Raw genomic sequence first — 18,047 nt, forward strand, 5'->3', positions numbered from 1 at the left:
GACTTCTGTCTGGAAGGCTTACATCGACCAAACATCCCTAAAAATGAGTCTCTTGCATTTGCTCAACCCTGTGGCAAATTTACACACCACATCAGCTCAAGTTTCCCATGAAATCACAGGTAATATTTTGTGGTGATAAATGCAAGGGGAAAGCAGAGAACCTCTTCAATATTGAGGAAATCCACAGTTCATGGGAAGAAAGAAGAAAATCCATAGCATATACTAGAAAATGAGATTTCCTAAGACCTTGGGAAAAAGCTTTTAAAATTGCAAGCAACACTGAGATTTAAAATTTGAGGTTCAATCACAGCAAAACTTTTCAATAATATATATATAAACTTCTTCTATTTGATGGGAACCTTACTAGTAACTTAATGAGGATTTTTGTTTGCCTGATCTCACACACTTGTTTTATTCAGCCTAAATGCAGCCTAAATAACCAACATTAACTTTACATATTGAGTTTATACAACAGTATTGTACTATATTTGAATATTTCTGTCTATGAGTTTCAGTCACCTTGAGATTTCAGGCTGAACCAGAAGTCAAAGCCTAAGGCTTTAGCTCAGAGAACACCAATGGTTTTTTCTTCCCTGCATCTCTTCTTTCTGGGTCTGGTTGCCATCCCCCCTTTTGGTGAACAGCTTCTCAAAATATACATGCACAAAAACACCCAAACATACACATGCATGCACTATAATACACACACACACACACACACACACCCCACACACCACCCTGGCCTCCCTGGTCAAGGCAGAGCTGCATCTCTTCACATGGCCTTGCATTCCTGGACTTGACGGTTGGTAAAGAAGTGAAAAGGTGACTTGAGCTTGGACAGTCACAGTGCACTTTCCCCCTGGGCACCATGTATAGTCCTTAGTCTGCTAGGTAACTCTGGCAAGACTTTGGGAGGCCTTCCCTGGTTATTTTTTGAAAAGAATACAGAGTTCCTCTCTTTGGTAGTAGAAAATCAAAGTCCACATGAACTCAGGAAGTCTCAATAACCATAGAGAAGAAGGCAATAAGGACTAGGAGAGAGTGAAGTCAATACATGCAGAGACAACCAGAGTAAGAGACTGAGGGGTGAGTCCTGCGGACATTCGGACCCCTGAAGGCAGTCACGTCTAAGGCCGTTGTCTTCTCTCCATCCTGCATTTTGATTACAAGAATTCATAAATCCTTGGTTCTAAGTTTGTTTCCAGTGGGCTTCTGTCCCCTAAAACCAAACAATTTCAGAGTAATAAAGCTACATATAAAAATGCCATGTCATAGCTCTGGTTTGTACCTAGCTAAAGGGAACAAGAGACAGAATAAAAGGGAGGAGTCTTGGTCTAGAAGAAATAAGTAAAGAATGGGGCAAGAGGAGACAGCATTAGAGACTATTAATCAGGTGACAAAAGAGCGGAGATTTAAAAATATCTTGGATATTTGAAACTGTTGGGTAAGAGTAACTGTTATGACATGAAAACAGGCTCTAGAAAGTTTCACCCTACATCAAAGAACAGACTTTATAGAAAATGTCCCAGAGCTAAATCAGTCTTGGGGAAACACGAATCATGCAGAGAGGGCCTGGACACCTCAAAAGGATCCATACACCACAGTTAAAAGAATGACCCAGTAGAGTTTTTTAATCACAATTTTCACAGTGGAACTCTTTCTTCTAACCAACTGTTACTCTGAACACAAATATATAACAGATAAAAGCAATAAATCAATACTTGAGCATTTTAAACCTTTATTATTTGATCTCCAATATTCATTGTTTAGGGAACCCCTAAATCCCCTCCAGGAAACATTTGGATTTTGTGGAGCACAAGGTGAAAACCACTGACCAGAAACACACTCCCACACATGTGCCTGTTCCATGCACTTTATACCATGCTGAAAGACAGCCTGATACTCTAGCAACTATGAAAATACTGTACATCACACAGTACTCATAGAAACCATGGAATTTACATGCAGATACTTGGTACTTTTAGAAGGAAAAGAAACTATATCTAAGCTTGCTTATTTAGACAACTGCTTTTCTTCTTTATTCCTACCAAATTCTCATGTTCCTTGCAATTGCACTCGTGCTTTCTTCAATCATGCCCCACATACTGCTTTTTCTCAGGAATTTCCATTTATATTTAATGCCTATATATTGTAATTTCTTGAAAAGGACAAAGACAGAAGTCCAGCCAAGGCCATGAGACTGTTTTTCTCCTAAGGAACTGTCAGCCAAATTTCTCAGGGAGGAACTGGAAATGAAGTGAGAGACATTGATAAATTTCCCTGCTGAACAATCAATAAAAGCTCCACCATCCTGCTCAGATTCCCACTGTGGAAGCAAGAGCCATAATTACACTGTCAAAAATTTAAGCTGCCCAGGCTGACAGCAACCCACTTGAAAAATGACAAGTGATTGGCACTCAGTTTGGAGTGGAGAACCTGGATTGGCAGACAGAGTGATGAAGGCAAAAGGCAAGAGTGAAATTTCCTTATTGACTATAGCTACCCAAACCCCAGACCGCCACTCAGGAGGAATCCTGAGACCCTTTAGTCATATTAGCGCATCAAAGTGAGCAGCTGACAGAAGTCACTAAACAATCTGAACTCCACCAGCAACTCAGAACCTGTCTCATCTACTCCCGAACAAACAGAAACAGAAAAGATGGTGCTGTGTGTGGGTGTGTATGTGCAGGTGTGAGTGTATAAGGGTGTGGGACTTTTCCTACATTCAAAGAAATACATGAAATATGCTTTCAACTCCATCTTGCCTTGTGACAGCTGAACACCAACGCCTGTTTGCTTAGCGATTTTAATCTAAGATAAAAATCAGCTGGAGCCGAAGGGTTTCAAAGGGCAATAATAAAGAATGAGATGGAGGGAGAAGGTGGGAAAGTGATCGGACTGACATGCAGACCATTTGTGTGATTCTACACGACCTGAGCTGGCGTTAAATTAGAATCCATTCAGCATTGCTGCTGAATATTAGGAACCAAATGTCTGCCAAGGGCCTCGTTTGCTGGGCAGTGCCCTGCTTTGGACTATACTGGGACCCATGCAAATAGTTTCTAAGAAAGCCTTTATTGTAACCACGCCCGGGAATGGTGGTTATCCATGACTGGGAAGCAGCTGCACCAAGAGAGATTAAAATCTAAAGGTGTTGACAGGGAGGTGGGAAGAGAACAGAAGATGCCTGGGAATGTGGGTACCGCATGATATCCCAGGTTAAAACCCTTCTGTTACTTTGATGAAAAGAAATAGATAATAAAATTAATATGGAGAAGAATCTCTAGGTAGATTTTGAAACTGAAGCCCCCACCACCGCCATGCCCCATATTTTCTCATACCTAAAATAAAATACAAGATAATCAGTGATGGGTACTCAGTGCTTTTGGAAAGGGGAAAGGATTTTATCAGAATAACAATAACTAACACTGTGTTTTGTGTGCCCAACACTCTGGAGCACTTCATGAGCAGTAAGTTTATGAAGTGGGAACTGTGTTTTTTGGATTTTTTAGAGATCTGTTGAAGGTCATAGCTGATCTGTGGCAGAACGGGGCCCATTTCTGATTCCAATTCGATTAACCACTAGAATAGTGTTTCTCCGAGTGTAGTCAATGGGCCACCTGAGTCACATCACATGTACATTTCCAAGCCCAGAAATCTAGATTTACAAAAACCTCCCCAAAAGGGTCTTCTGTGCACCAAAGTCGGTGAATCTCCTCATTATGTTATCCTGGGAAGCCGAGTGAATGCTGGGTCTTTAGGGACTTCCTGGGTGCAAAGCAGTGAATCAAGTTGCTCACTATTTTGCATACTCGACGGTGAAAGAAAACTAACTTTTTCCTAAAGCCCCAGGGTCACTAGATCCTCCTCTGGCCCTGGCAAAAGGCCAGTGAAATTATGTAATGATTTTAGCCATGATATACCACCATGCTGGAGGGGAAAAATCTGTCTGAGACCTCAGGTGGTGAGGGAGAAGTGACAGGAGAGGATAGATGAGCTGCACATGGGGCTGCAATTCTCTGACAGATACATCAGGAAAGGAATCCCTGTCACCCAAATGGCTGAGCTCTTTTCTACATAATATTTCTTATGCTGCAGCATCACATCAGAGAGGAAACAGCTTGATCTTTGCCCGTGTTCAATGGGCAAACTCTGTGATTCAGGTGATCCTAGTCAATTATCTGTCCTAAACGCTTTGGGGAATGTTTAACCAGTTTAGAAAATGGCCTAATCTGAGAATATGGGAAAAGGGGGAGGGAGAGAGAGCAGGGAGAAGGAGAATAAAGGAGTGGGAGGGAGGAAAGGGGGGAGAGAGAGAGAGGAGGGAGAAAGAGAATAAAGAAGAAAGAGGGAGGAGAGAAAGGGAGGAGGGGGGAGAGAGAGAGGAGGGAGAAGAAGAAAGGACAGGGAAGGAGGAGAAAGAGGAAGGAGGAGATGGAAATGAGGAAAGCAGAGGGAGAGGAGGTCTCATTCTCAATATCCAGTAACATCAGATGGCTGGAGTAGCAGCATTTTTTCTGAACTTACAGAATTTTTGAAACATATTAGAGGCATCTACTTTGCTTCAATTGCCCCATATTGACTGTAAGCAATGAGACTAGGGATTTTCTTGACATTTGCTTAATCACAAAGGCTTACATACACAGGGTACATTTAAAATACAGGCACAAAAGGTATATTTATGAGTTCTTTCACTGATTCTTCACACTAGAGCATGAGAATTAGATGAGCTTGGAATGAAAGAAGCAGAATAAAAGAATTAGGAGAGTTTTCATTTTTCCTCATTTGAATTCCTATTTTCAGTAAGAGTTGTGCTATCTGCATCATACGGGACAGTGGCTCTCAACTCTGAGGATTCCTCCTAAGCCTGGGGTCCTCTGGATGATCTATGGGCTGGCTGAACCATAAATATACACTAATTTATTCCCCAGATGTGTTTTTTTACTGGTAAAAAGCAGCACGTTGCGTTGGTGGCTTAAGAGGCCATTGAGCTAGAGCAAACATTTGAAAACCATGGCTGACGTGGGAATAGATCCTGGGCTACAAAATCAGTGTAGTTGTTTGCTGATGAAGATAGGAGGAAAAAAGGTCTCCTTGGAAGTTGATCACAGAATCAATATAGTAAGCATTTTGAATTTCTGTCCAATGAGTTATGGGGTATTTTTAACCTCACAAAATTTGATCCCCAGTGTCTAGCACACTGGGTAGCCCACAGTCAACACTTAATAAATGCTCGAGGAAAAGATCTTGCTTCCTCTCATAGTAAGCCAAAAGAGGCACAAGCATGCTTTTTTGATAAATAATGATTGGGGCCTGTGGTCGGTATGAGACAGAGTCTGGACAGAGAAAAATGGCAGATTCCTCAGCACAGCTCCATGCCCTCATCTAGAGCAATTATCCCATGACAAGTGGATTATTTTGTGTTGCCAATATAGAAATATCAACGTAAATTACATTATGTTTTCTGGAGATTGAGTCACCTTCTGGAGCCCATATTTTTGATCTGCCTTTGGCTCATGCTATGCAACCAAAAGCATATAAATACCCACTGAAATATGCTTACTCATTATTTTATACTGATATTTTACAGTTGATACTAAGGATTATCCTGGCACACTTGGTAATTTTCTGACTCTCAAGGGGAAAAAAAAAAATGTCCATTTTGCAAAATGGAATGAGATGACCAGAAAGCAAATAAAGTTGGAGCGGAAACACACTGTAGCCTAATCTCTTTTGTCCTAGGAATCCTTAAACGCCCCACCTATCTGTAAGAGGATTCTAAGTAGAAGTGTAATTAAACACTGCTCATGGGTTAGGTGGTTGGGGGAAACAGGAAGAGGTTCAACAACCAAATGAGGTTGTCTGTATTTGATTTGGGATACCAGGCTTCTGCATGTTAAGAGACATCTGTACATGCTACGTAATTGTATCGGTCAGTTTTCACTAGGCTACGCTGCATTTACAAATGCAAATCTCAGTGACTTAAGACAAAGGCTCATCTTCTCACTCACATACATGAAAGCAGTAGGTCATCTGCAGCACTGCCTCATGTCGTCTTCATTCAGGTTCTAAACAGAAGGAACTGCCCCTATCTGGGACGGGCTATTCTCAAGTGGCAGGAAGAAAATGCAATGGCTAAAGCATAACAGGTCTTAAAACCTTCACTTGGCCATGCGGTCCCCCATTTCTGCTTACCTTCCACTGACCAAAGCAAGTACAAGGCTAAGTCTGCTCTTGCAAAGGGTCCAGGAAGTATAGTCCACCCACAAGGAGGCACTGAAAGTCACCTAACAGTGGGTGGAAGTATACACAATCCTCTTACAGAAAGGGGAGCAAATAATTGGGAACTGTAGTGTACTCTGCCACAGGAATCATCACAGTTTTACTTGTTCTTTAAGCAAATAGTGCCTTGTTCTAACTGACCTGGTTGGCTGAGCAACTATAGTCAAGGACTTTTAAACAGTTTTATCAGTTTCCACTGCTAGACACAGCTCTCCTTCATTTCCTCTGATCAACTGCCTCACTCACCGTGCAGAGAAAGAGTTCCATTCCTCACAGCCAGGAACTTGACTCCATAGGGAAAGAAGGGAGTTGAGTGGGAACTCCCATAGAGTGTGATCTGAGCTCTGCCTTGGAAGGGCTTGTCTTCAGATCCAATCCGGAGCTCTCCACCATCAGAAACAAGGATGGCGTGCGCCCTGAGCTCGATGGGTCCTGGGGCCATGAAAATCAGCTTGCCCCCTAATAGACAAAGGGAAAATTGTCAGTCCCTGGGAGGATAAGGCTTACCGTTTTGTCAGTTTCAATGCCTGATGAAATCCCCTTCATTTAAATAATTCTGCTGGAATGTAAACTTATTTTATCATGCTCTCTCTTGTAGAAGCACAATAGGGTAGACCAGACATCCAGGAGTGGAAGCACTATGATTTAGCCAGTTTAGGTTAGCTATTACTATTCTCTGCTGCTTCATTTATTACATTTTCATGACTATAATCTAAATGTCCAGCAATTTAGGAATGGTCAAATAATGTAGGAGAAGATCACTAACTTTACCATTTAACGATAGATAAAATTAAGTACAAAAAAAAAAAACCTGGGACATAAACACATAAACAAGAAATAGGGCTAGAAGAAGATGTGCCAAAATTGTAAGAATTATAGTAAAAGGAAATGTAACTAGGGCTAACATTGTGGCATTTGTAGCATTTTAGTTGACCAGCATCCATTATACTTTATTTTGTTAACATACCCTAATTTCCTTGAGGTATTGCTCTGCCCCATTGACTAGAGCTGAGTGGAACTGTCAAGCAAGACATCTTATCCTACTATGGCCAGAGTCACATACTCGGGCTTTAAGAGAAATATGGAGCAAAAGGGAAGAGAGAGAGGAAATGTTGAGATCTCAGTTCCTGGGGTGGCATTCTAAGGAGCCTGGGAAGAACACCTGCTTCTGAGACACCCACCTGCCCACCTCCCTACCTGCCCCACCACCCACCGCTTGCATCAAATGTTTTGATTCCTATGTATTTCTGTCCCTGATTTTTCAGACTGTTTTCCACTGATTAGTAGGTTACCCAATATCTTCCCAATAAATTCCACTTTTAAAAGAACAGCTGAGTTCTCTTATTGGCAACCAGATAACCTTAACTAATACATATACTGTTTTGCTCTGATGTCCAAATTTTCAGTAACATAAGAATATTAGTTTATAATAGAATTATTTTGTATTATGAGATTAAATAATTTAAAAATTAAAAAGATGTTTTCATTTTTATAATATCTTTCTTCAAAAAGGTTTAGAATATTTACATTTTACATAGAATTTTCTCAATAATGTCAAAATAATTAAAGCATCCCATATAAATAAACACTTTAACCTCAATAAGCTATTTAGTCCACCTTCCTCCTGCAAGTGGTTTACAAAAACACCAGACTAGACTCTTCCATCCTGTAACAAAGTAGTCAGAGTTGTGTCTTTATATCAGACACACCAGAGGTCCTCTTTTCTAAATCCAACAATAATTTCCCATCTCACTCAGAATAGAAGTCAGAGTCCTTACATGGGCTACAAAAGGTCCCTCATGATTTGTTACCTAACCTCCAATACCTCTCTAATATCATTTTCTAACGCTTACCTGTTCACACATATGCTCCAAACATATTGGCCTGCCTGTTAGGTCTCAAACAGGCCTCAGGGCCTGCGCATAAGCTCTTCCCTCTGGAACATTCTTCTGACATTCCCGTGAATATCATGAATAAGAATTATCAGAAATATCAGAAATACCTGGAATGTTATCGGAATTATCAGAATGTTCTGTTATTTCCATGGCTCACTCTCCCTTGTTACTATTCAAATGTTAACTTCCCACTGAGGCCTTCCCTCTCTAGTCTATATAAAATAGCACACCCTAGCTCCTTGCCTAAATGTCTTTTTCTTCGTAATACTTGATATCAGGCATATTATATATTTACAGTTTTATTTTCTGCCCTCTCCCCACCAGAGTGCATGCTTCCTGAGGGAAATTATCTGTTTTGTTCACTTCTAAATTCTTGGTGTCTAGAAAAGTTGCTGGTAGGTAGTTGGCACTCAATACACAATTAATTGTTGAGTGAATGAATGAATGGACATATCTTTTTGGAGATTCTGATTTAAATGCCTCTATTTCGTTATGTACAAACACACACACACACACACACACTCCTATTTTCTCAGAAAGGATGTTGTTCTTATGCTTAATCTATAAGCCCACATAGTGTCTCAATGAGCAAAGGGGGGCAAAGGATGTAGAGAGAGCAAAGTATCAGAAATGTCTCAAAAGGCAGATTCTACTATAAGAAGAAGAGTTATGGTGAGAGGCAGTAGAGGGCAAAGACTCTTCATCTGCTAATGTAGTCATAAATCCAGAGTACCAAGTTATTGAGTTGAGTTTTTGTTGCTTTCTAGAAATCACAGCTGGAAGTAGTTAAACATCCACTGGAGAAATGAGAGGGAGAAAAGAAAAAGGCAAAAATGACTTTAGTCATTACCATGTAAACCAAAAATAAAATTTTAAGCCCCCTAAACCAACTGAATTGACCCCTCCTCTTAGGCAAGGGCATTCCAAAGTTAAACTGTAAAACTAGTTCAGGCCATGATGGGGAGTGTCAGAGATGCGTCATTATACCCTCCACCTTTTGGAATACAGACATAAGTAACCAGCATTAACATTAAAACAGAGACATTAAGACTGACAAAACAGACTCTAACAATAAGACACCAAATTCCAACCTGACTCTAGTGCAGCAACACATGACAGATAGCCAGCCCTGAAAGAAATTGAAGTATTTTACCCCAAAATATATTAAATGGCCCTGCAAAGCTGTCTCTTGTGGGGAAAATCTACATTCTGTAGAAAATTCCCTTCCTTTTCTGGATCTTTACCCTGATCTAGGAGAGTGCTAAGAGTCTGTAACCTTTTTAGGTCTGCTAAGAAACATCTTTTCTCTCTGAAGCCTGCTACCTGGAGGCTTCATCTGCATAATAAGAACCTTGGCCTCCACAACCACTTATCTTAACCCAGACACTCCCTTCTGTGGATTCTAGGTCTTTAGATAAGTTAATAAGTTAACCCTTTCAACCAATTGCCAATCAGAAAATCTTTGAATCTATCTATGACCTGGAAGCCCCTGTACCTACTTGTCTAATCTTTCCAGACCAAACCAATGTACATCTTATATGTATTGATTGATGTCTTATGTATCCCTAAAACATATAAAACCAAGTTGTAGCCTGACCACCTTGGGCACATGTACTTAGGACCTCTTGAGACTGTGCCCCAGGCCATGGTCATTCAAATTTGGCTCAGAATTAATCTCTTCAAATATTTTACAGAGTTTGACTCTTTTCATTGACAATTGTTTACCTCCATCTTAGCGCAGAGATAGTGATCAATAAATGTTTGACTAACAGTCAAATATGGAGGCTACTTCTTCCCTAACTTCTCTTCAGCTTTCCTCAGCTCTCTTCCTCAAGCCTTCTTTTCTTCAATTCTATGCCATCAATACCAGTCACAGGATGTATACTTGGACCAGAACCCTTCAAGGGCCTTTTCTTTCAGCCACAATTTAGAACAACACACCCCGCCTAGGTATCCAGTTTCTCCATCTGGAAAATGGGCATGGTAAGAATTTCACCCTCAGAAGATTAAGGTGAGATTTATTGAAATAATTCTTATAGATCCCTGGTCTGAAGTCTGACATCTATTCAATGCAATGGTCTCTGTGGCTATCATCACACTCACCATCTTCACTTCCTCCATTATAGATATGAAACCATCCTTGTAAAGATTCTGACAATGAGAAAAATCTAACCTGGCTTACTCCATCTTGCTCCTAGCCTCACAGGCTGGCTGGCTTCGCTCATTCCTAGGTGTAGGCCAAACTAACTATGGGAGGAATTTAGTTTATAGTCTAACCTTAAACAAGGATGATAATAAACCTTCCCAAAATTAAACTACCTTTGTAAAACTAATGAAAGTCCACAAGGCTAGGATTATAAGAGGGGCCAAAATTCTGCTAAGATGTTTAGCATATTTAAATGATTACCAGCCATTGTTCGAGAGGTCACAAGATTTGCAACTTTTCCAATTATTGCAACAGATAACATCGCTATTGTAGAAACTAAGATTGGTCTTTTGAGATTTTTTTTTAGACTTTTGTATTTCTGACCACCAGCTGACTTCACTCAGATTCATGACCCAAGCCTCAACCAGTCCTGTGGCCCCTACCTAAAGACAGACTCAGTACACAAGGACTGTTTTCCATACCCCTATGATGTCATCCCCAACAAATCAATAGTCCCCATACCCTAGTCCCCTGCCCAACAAACTATCCTTGAAAACCCATAACCGCTGAGCCTCCAGGGAGACTGATTTGGGTAATAACTCCATCCCCCAAACTGTGTGGACAGCCTTGCATCAATTGAATGCTTTCTTTACTGCAATGCCATGGTCTTGCCAAATTGATTTTGTCTGTGCAACTGGCAGGAAGAACTCACCAGGTGATTAGATCTACAACCTGCTCAATTTCTATAAGTACCCTACCTCTTGAGCACTGCTAGACCATCTGCATCCAACATCTCTCTGTTACTGGTCCTTTTGAAATATTTTGTCATATATAATATTTCATACTCTAAGGTAAAGCAGCAAGGTCAGTCTACAGGCTCCATGCCAGAGCAGTACCATACTGCTTACCAGACTTCCAAAAGATTCCCCAACAATTTTGACTCTTTTCCTTTCATTGTAATTGTTTGGGTGAAGGAGAAAGGACAAGATGGAGGAAGGTGAACAAGAAGGCATAATCCATGTTGCTTCCAGGTTCTTCCTCATGAACATTCCCATGCGTGGGAAAATGCAGCCCGCCCCAGGAAGATGCAGATCAACCAAGCATGCGCCAGATGATGTCAATCCGAAGAGATCGAAACTTACCCAGCCACGCCTATGGAGACACCCCTATCACACCCTTATCCCATCCACTGCCCTCCCCCTTCCAGTACCAATGCATAAAAGTCTGCCACTGGCAGGAGCCAGCGTGACTTCTTCCGCCCCCGCATTTGTGGACCGGAGAACATCACCCGAGAGCGCCGGCGCGACTTCCCTGGCCCCCCACACCTGAGGACCAGAGAACCTCGCCCAAGAGTATATGCATATTTGCAATAAAAGACTGCCACTTTCTTATGTACTTTGGCCTCATGTTTAATTACTTAGATCTCCTAAATTAAATTAAATTAAATTAAAACAGTCATTACATAGAAATGCAGTAATAATCATGGATCCCACCGTGAACAAGAGGGAAGAAATGTGACCTGTGCTACAGATCAAATTTTATGTTAACTAAAATTTTTCCCTCACAGCCACATGTCATTAATGTCCTAAACAATTACATTCAACTGGTAGAACATGGATTTGCATGACAGGACTCCCACATTGTAAATAGTCAGGAAATCTAAACTGACCTTGATGAGCAAGTGGTGAAGGCAGGGAACAAAATCAAGGTTCCTGTTCTGAGTCTGCTATTGACCTCTGAATGAGCCTCAGTAAGTCCCATACAATTGCTGGGCCTCAGATTACTCAGGTCCCAAATCTCTCCTACTCAGTGCCTATCAATCGTCTGTGGTTTCATCCACAAAGTGGAAGGCAGAATCATAGGTTCCTTTCAACTCTAGAACACTTGACGTCTACATCTTTATGAATGCAGTCAGATGTGCATGGGACACTAATGGAGGCACAAGGCTCATGTTTTCCTGACCCTGTTTGTGCTGCAGTAATCACTAAATTTTCTCTTGAGCAAAATATGAGATGCACAGTCAGGAATTAGAATAAGACTACAGGGAAAACAAGGAAGCTAAAATTTATTCAGCACCTACCATGTGCCAAAATCTGTAAATATATTGTCTGAAATGACCTTCAAAACCAGTCTGTGAGATCAAGATCACATTCTTTATTTCACAGAGCAGAATGTGGCTAAGAGGTATTCATACCTTTCCAGCCCAGAATAGACAGAACCAAGCATTAGAACCCAGGACCACCCAACCAAAAGGCTCAGATCCTATCCATTTCCACAAACCTTCCCCAGTAGCTCTCAATTAATTAGGGTTGTTCTCATAGTTACATTTAAGGAAAAACATGTGTGAACCTAAGAAAGTTTGCTTATGGCTTGTTTATACATGATTTATTTTAATTTTGTTAATGAAGATATACCTCATCTTATTCCAAAAAGGATTTGAAACAGATTACAAGGATTAGTGGGTAAATATATAAACCTGGTCTTTGTCCCTTTTACCATGAAGCAAAATATTAAATACACTGTAACAAACTGGTAGAAATTTTGAAACATCATTTACTGACAGGAACTAATAATGATGCTAATGAAGGGAGAAAAACTCATCCCAAAGAAAATGAATTATTTGTGTTGTCAGGAGTGTTATAAACAGGACTAATTAATTAATATGAACATCGTTAACTTCTGCTAAAAAGCATCCCCACCCCACTTTCTTAGTGGCAAATATAAGAAAATCTAGGTACATTTAGAAGAAAGTTTGATGAGGAATTCAGGTGGTTTTGCCTGAAATAATTAGATAAACAAATGAAACTTTCTTTGTGTGAAAGAAGATAAAGTTTATACTTAATCTATCTCTGTGCCAAGGCACCAAGACTTTCATCCTCACACTTTATTAGTTTAAAATAAATATACAGTGGGCTGCTTTAAAGGATAGTCACTTGAGTATGGGAGGGCTGTGGGAGGACTTTATTCTATACTTTATAGAGCTTGACCCCATTTCTAAATGCTGAAATAAAGAGCAGGGCTGAAATCAGCCTTTGGCTGTAACCCTTAAATTGCTTGTTATGACTTTCATGAAAGCTGACTATGTCCCACAAGTAACCTTGGGTAATTTTATAAAAATCAATCAACCATCATTATTGCTACTTCCCTCTAAAATAAATAAATGAACACAACTTTTTATATGTAATCACCTCTTTCCATTAAACATCTCTTTTGTTTCTTTTAAAGGGAAGTAAAAGAGACTTTTAGCAGCTAGCTAATGTTTGCAAAGTACATCAAAATCTGCTTTTGGCTAACCCAACAATTAGTCATCCTCTATAATAACCACAAAATAATTTGGTTTCTTTTTTAAGAAAACAAATACACAATTCTATTTTCCCCCTTACAGAAAAAAATTAAAGTATAAATATTTTACCATACAATACTAGTCTCCAAAAGAGTGGCTATACCTACTATCTTCAACTCTTTTTCATGACTGTCTTTTGAACCCTCTCTGGTCAGGCCTTTACCTGATGAACCTGCAAAACTGCTCCTGTTAAGGCCACGGATGGCAACCACATTGGTGAATCTAAGGCTCAGTGCTCAGTCCTCCTGAGTGACCAGCTGCTTTTGACACACTTGGTCACCCCTTTCCTAAAACTCCCTCTCCTCATTTGCCCAGCCTCTTTGTTTTTCTTTCTTTCATTTTCTCGTCTCTATTTTAAAAATCCAATGTTTCTATCCTTCTATCAGATTTTCATCATGTGCTATATTCTATACATTGTATTGAATCTCTAAAGAAAACCTCATAAAATGCAAAAGTGCTAGTAACTCATAAAAGAAGAATAAATTCTTGTATTTAGAACTTTTGTCTTTCCTTCACCTGATATCTATTTTCATGTCTTCATTTTTAGCAAATCCTAAGAAAGCTCCCTATTGACTCAATGACAGTGAGCACATGGGACTTTTCTAATTAAGTAGGTTAGGTATAAACCCACCTGGTTTTCCTCTACTTCTTAGGCATCCCCTTCTCAGCCTCTCCTGCCTGATTCCTCCTGATCATCCCAACCACTGCCACTTGGTGGGCCCCAAGTCTCAGCCCTCTAAACTCTTTTCTTCTCAGTCTCTGTAGACCATGCCAGTTGCCCCATCTTGTCTTAAGGTTTTAAACACCATCGCATGCTCATTGTCAATGACTCCCAAATTTATATCTCTAAGCCTGTGCCCTCAGCTCAAGATTCACATACCCAACTGCCTACTCAACATCTCTACTTGGATGTCTCATAGTTTCTCAACTATGAGTATCCATGAACTCCTTTCCTTGTCTTGCCCCACAGATCTTCCCTCAGTCCTTCCCATTCCATGAATGGTAACTTCATCCTTGCAACTGCTAAGTCTGAAAACCATAGAGTTAACTTTCACTGTCTCTCACTCCATAATCAATACTTCAGGAAATTTTATGCATTCCACCTTCAAAACGTCCCCTATAACCCAACCACTTACCACCTCCACATCTACTTCTGGGGTCGAAGTCACTCTCATCTCACCCATGGATTATTGTAACAGCATCTTAACTTAGCTCCCTGTTTCTGCCCTTATCCTCTACCTCAGGATCAATTCTCAAAACAGCACCCAGTGCTGCCATTGCTTCTTTTCATGTAAACCATATCATGTTTCCTCTCTGCCAAAAATCTTCAATGACTCCTATCATACTTGGAGTCAAAGCCTATCAAACCCTATAGGACTGGTTCTCTCTGGCCCGATCTGCCTCTGTTCTCCCCTTTGTTCCAATATTCCTTTTTGCTCCCTTGCCTCACAACCTTTGCTCTTGCTGTGTGCCAATATCCCCAACCAACACCTCCAATGTGTATTCCCTATCCACCTCTCCTGCTGCATTTTTCTCCATAGTACTACGCAAATTTAACAAAAACTATAATTTGCTTATTTTGTTTATTGACCATTTTCCTTCTAGAAGTAAACACCGTGAGAGCAAGATTGTGGCCTGTTTTGTTCACAGCCATAGTCCCTGTGCCTGGAACAGTGCTGGCACATGGGAAATGCGGTAAGTGATCACTCAATACTTGTTGAATAACGAGGAGTTGAAATTATCAAAGTAAATGAGGTCTCCCAGGGAGGACATGTAGCGTAAGAACAGAAGAAAGATAAGGTGGGTAAAGGTAGGGAAAAAACTGTCAACCATCAACATTTAAAGGCTAGGATAAGAAAAGTAGCAAGATTTGTGAGAGTGGATCAAAGAATTAGGTGAATTAGAAGGATCAGAAGGTTGTAGAGACACAGACTCAGGGAAGAGCCTTAAGAACTGTTAATGAGGCAGATGAGTGTGTCAAAACCTTAATGCTATTTTTAGGAAGATCAGGAGAGAAAGGGTGCACAGCCAGCATGTACTAGGTTCGGATGTGAATGTCAGGTGATAAAATAAACCCAGGGAGAGTGATTCTATTTTTAAACAGAGGAAAAATGAGAGGTAAATGGAGGCAAGACCAGGGAAGGATCTGAGAACCCCAATTCATTAGATTAATCTGTATCACCAAGTTAGATAATTCATTTACTTAAAGCTTGAACTATCTAAATTTTTAGATGTAAACTATCTGTATCACCAAGTTAGATAATTCATTTACTTAAAGCTTGAACTATCTAAATTTTTAGATGTAAACTATCTAATTTACTTGCCTGCATTGATTAACCCCCAATTCACCATTTTTTTCTTAAAAAAAAATTAGCAGCCTATATCTTCTTACCTTTCAATTATTAAATAGTCAAATGGATAGTTGAGGAAGCCTGTGGAATTCCCTTTCCCTGGAGAATTATAGACAATCATCAATTCAAGATGGACAAATCCTGCTCTGCCTGGGTAAGGAGAGCTGACTGAGTGATCTGGGCTGAGTTGGGGTATATCCCTGTACCTTACTGCAGTGTGCTGCTCTGGAAGCAGGAGCTGGGAGAAGGTGAGAAAGAGGAGGAAAGAGGAGCATTTAGAGAAGGCATCCACAGCTCAAAGAAACCTGCATTGTGACAGGGATGCACACAGCTTCCTTTGTTGGCAAGATCCGGATTAGACTTGTGCCTGATCCACTGGAGCAGAGCCTGGGAAGCCTTCGAGGTGGGCTTGTCCCCGGCCAGAGAGGCGGAAAATCAATTTGGCTGGCAAACGAGAGCCCCCAAGAGCTTAGTCCACGCTCCATAATCCTATCCACAAGCAGCTCAGGAAATAGATGCCTGAGCCCTCACATATTCATGGGGGATGTGAGGCATAAATCAGGCTTTAAGGATTGGGGGCAAAGGGAATGGACTCTCCGGCTGGCTACTAATTAATCAAGCACAGAATACCTAAACCTAGCAACCTGGGATGGAGCCACACACACAGAGAAGCAGAGGCTGCTGCTGCTGCTGCTGTTTTTCCCATTTTTGAAAATTTCAATTAAAATAGATATCAGAAGAAATTTTCCCCTTTAGCTGATACTGCTTATGCATCCCCCTGTTCTTCCTTTAATTAAAAAACATGCTTGTTGCAATACTTGCCAGAATCACTTTAACGGTATTTTAATTGTAATGTCTCTGCCTGATTAAAAAAAGAAAATATGAACTAGAAAATGTTTGCAAAAATGTTCACAGGATACAGGAAAAGAATCAGACACCTCCCCAGAATGGATGCCACATACTAATTCCTTAATTAGCCTGGTACTGCAGTCAAATGGGCAATATAGAGAAATAAATATATATATATATATGAAATGAAATCACTGACTCAGAGCCACGAACAATAGCAGTTGGGAGAAACCATTTTCACCAACTCGGATTTCCCTGGCAGGGTAGAGACCCGTGCATCCAACTAAAAATGCTATGCTCAAGATAAGCCCATTCAATGTGGCCAGCCAAGTTTCCACTGTTCTTTACTAAAGGTCTCATAGCCTGTGGGAAATGAGTAGTTGGTCCAGGCTAATTGGCTTCTAGTCCTGACAATTCTATAGGGTTCCTTGTATTGTTTTAGGCTGGTAGTTCTCAAACGTGAACATGCGTCAGAATCACTAGCATGTCTTAAAACAAAGACTAGTGGGCTTCATTCCCAGAATAGGTTTACTGTAGAGAGTCCAAATTTGTAGTTGGTATAAGTTACCAGGTGATGCCAATGCTGCCGATTGGGGGCCACACTTTGAGAATCATTACTCTCGGTAAATTAAGTGGTTGTTCTAGGTGTCCATAGGCTGGTGATGTCTGCTATCATCTAAAATAGGCTGAGAAAATACAAGCCTGGAATTAAAGAATAATTCCCTTAGTCACTCAACCAACATTTACCACTAGTTTCCAGCCCCTCTGCTAAGTACTGAAATAAAAATGTGAAATAGAGTCTCCAGTTCCTGAAGATCACAGTGAAGTTGAATTGCTCCTTCAGGTAAATGGAAATGTGCTGGTTTTAGTGAATTGTCCCACTTTCAAGAGGACCATAAGATAATATAAAGACTATGACTCAGCTCTTCACTTTTTCTACAAAATATGAAACTCATTAAAGTAACCTTATAACTGTATTAATTCTGTACTAATTATAAAGTGTAAACAAATCTGTGGAAGACAAACTATACAGAAATATTAAAAGGAACTCAAACACTAAGATATAAGTAAATGCCTTTGTTATTATAGCTACCATTATCAATTACTACCTAACTAAACTTTGATTTCCTTTCTACCTCCAGAAAACCATTACTTTTTTTTTTTTTTTTTTTTTTTTTTTT

General features: G+C 40.3%; 1 protein-coding gene across 1 annotated transcript in view; it reads right to left on the bottom strand.

Moving 5' to 3' along the window:
- The window catches only part of PKHD1 (PKHD1, fibrocystin/polyductin), a 469,778-nt gene that overhangs the window by 302,550 nt on the left and 149,181 nt on the right, over window positions 1-18,047 (bottom strand). The window contains 1 exon segment of the mRNA XM_025382975.1: window positions 6,529-6,741. Within this exon segment, the coding sequence (XP_025238760.1) occupies window positions 6,529-6,741 (213 nt within the window).

This window comes from Theropithecus gelada, chromosome 4 (genome assembly GCF_003255815.1).
Source record: "Theropithecus gelada isolate Dixy chromosome 4, Tgel_1.0, whole genome shotgun sequence".
NCBI classification, from domain to species: domain Eukaryota; kingdom Metazoa; phylum Chordata; class Mammalia; order Primates; family Cercopithecidae; genus Theropithecus; species Theropithecus gelada.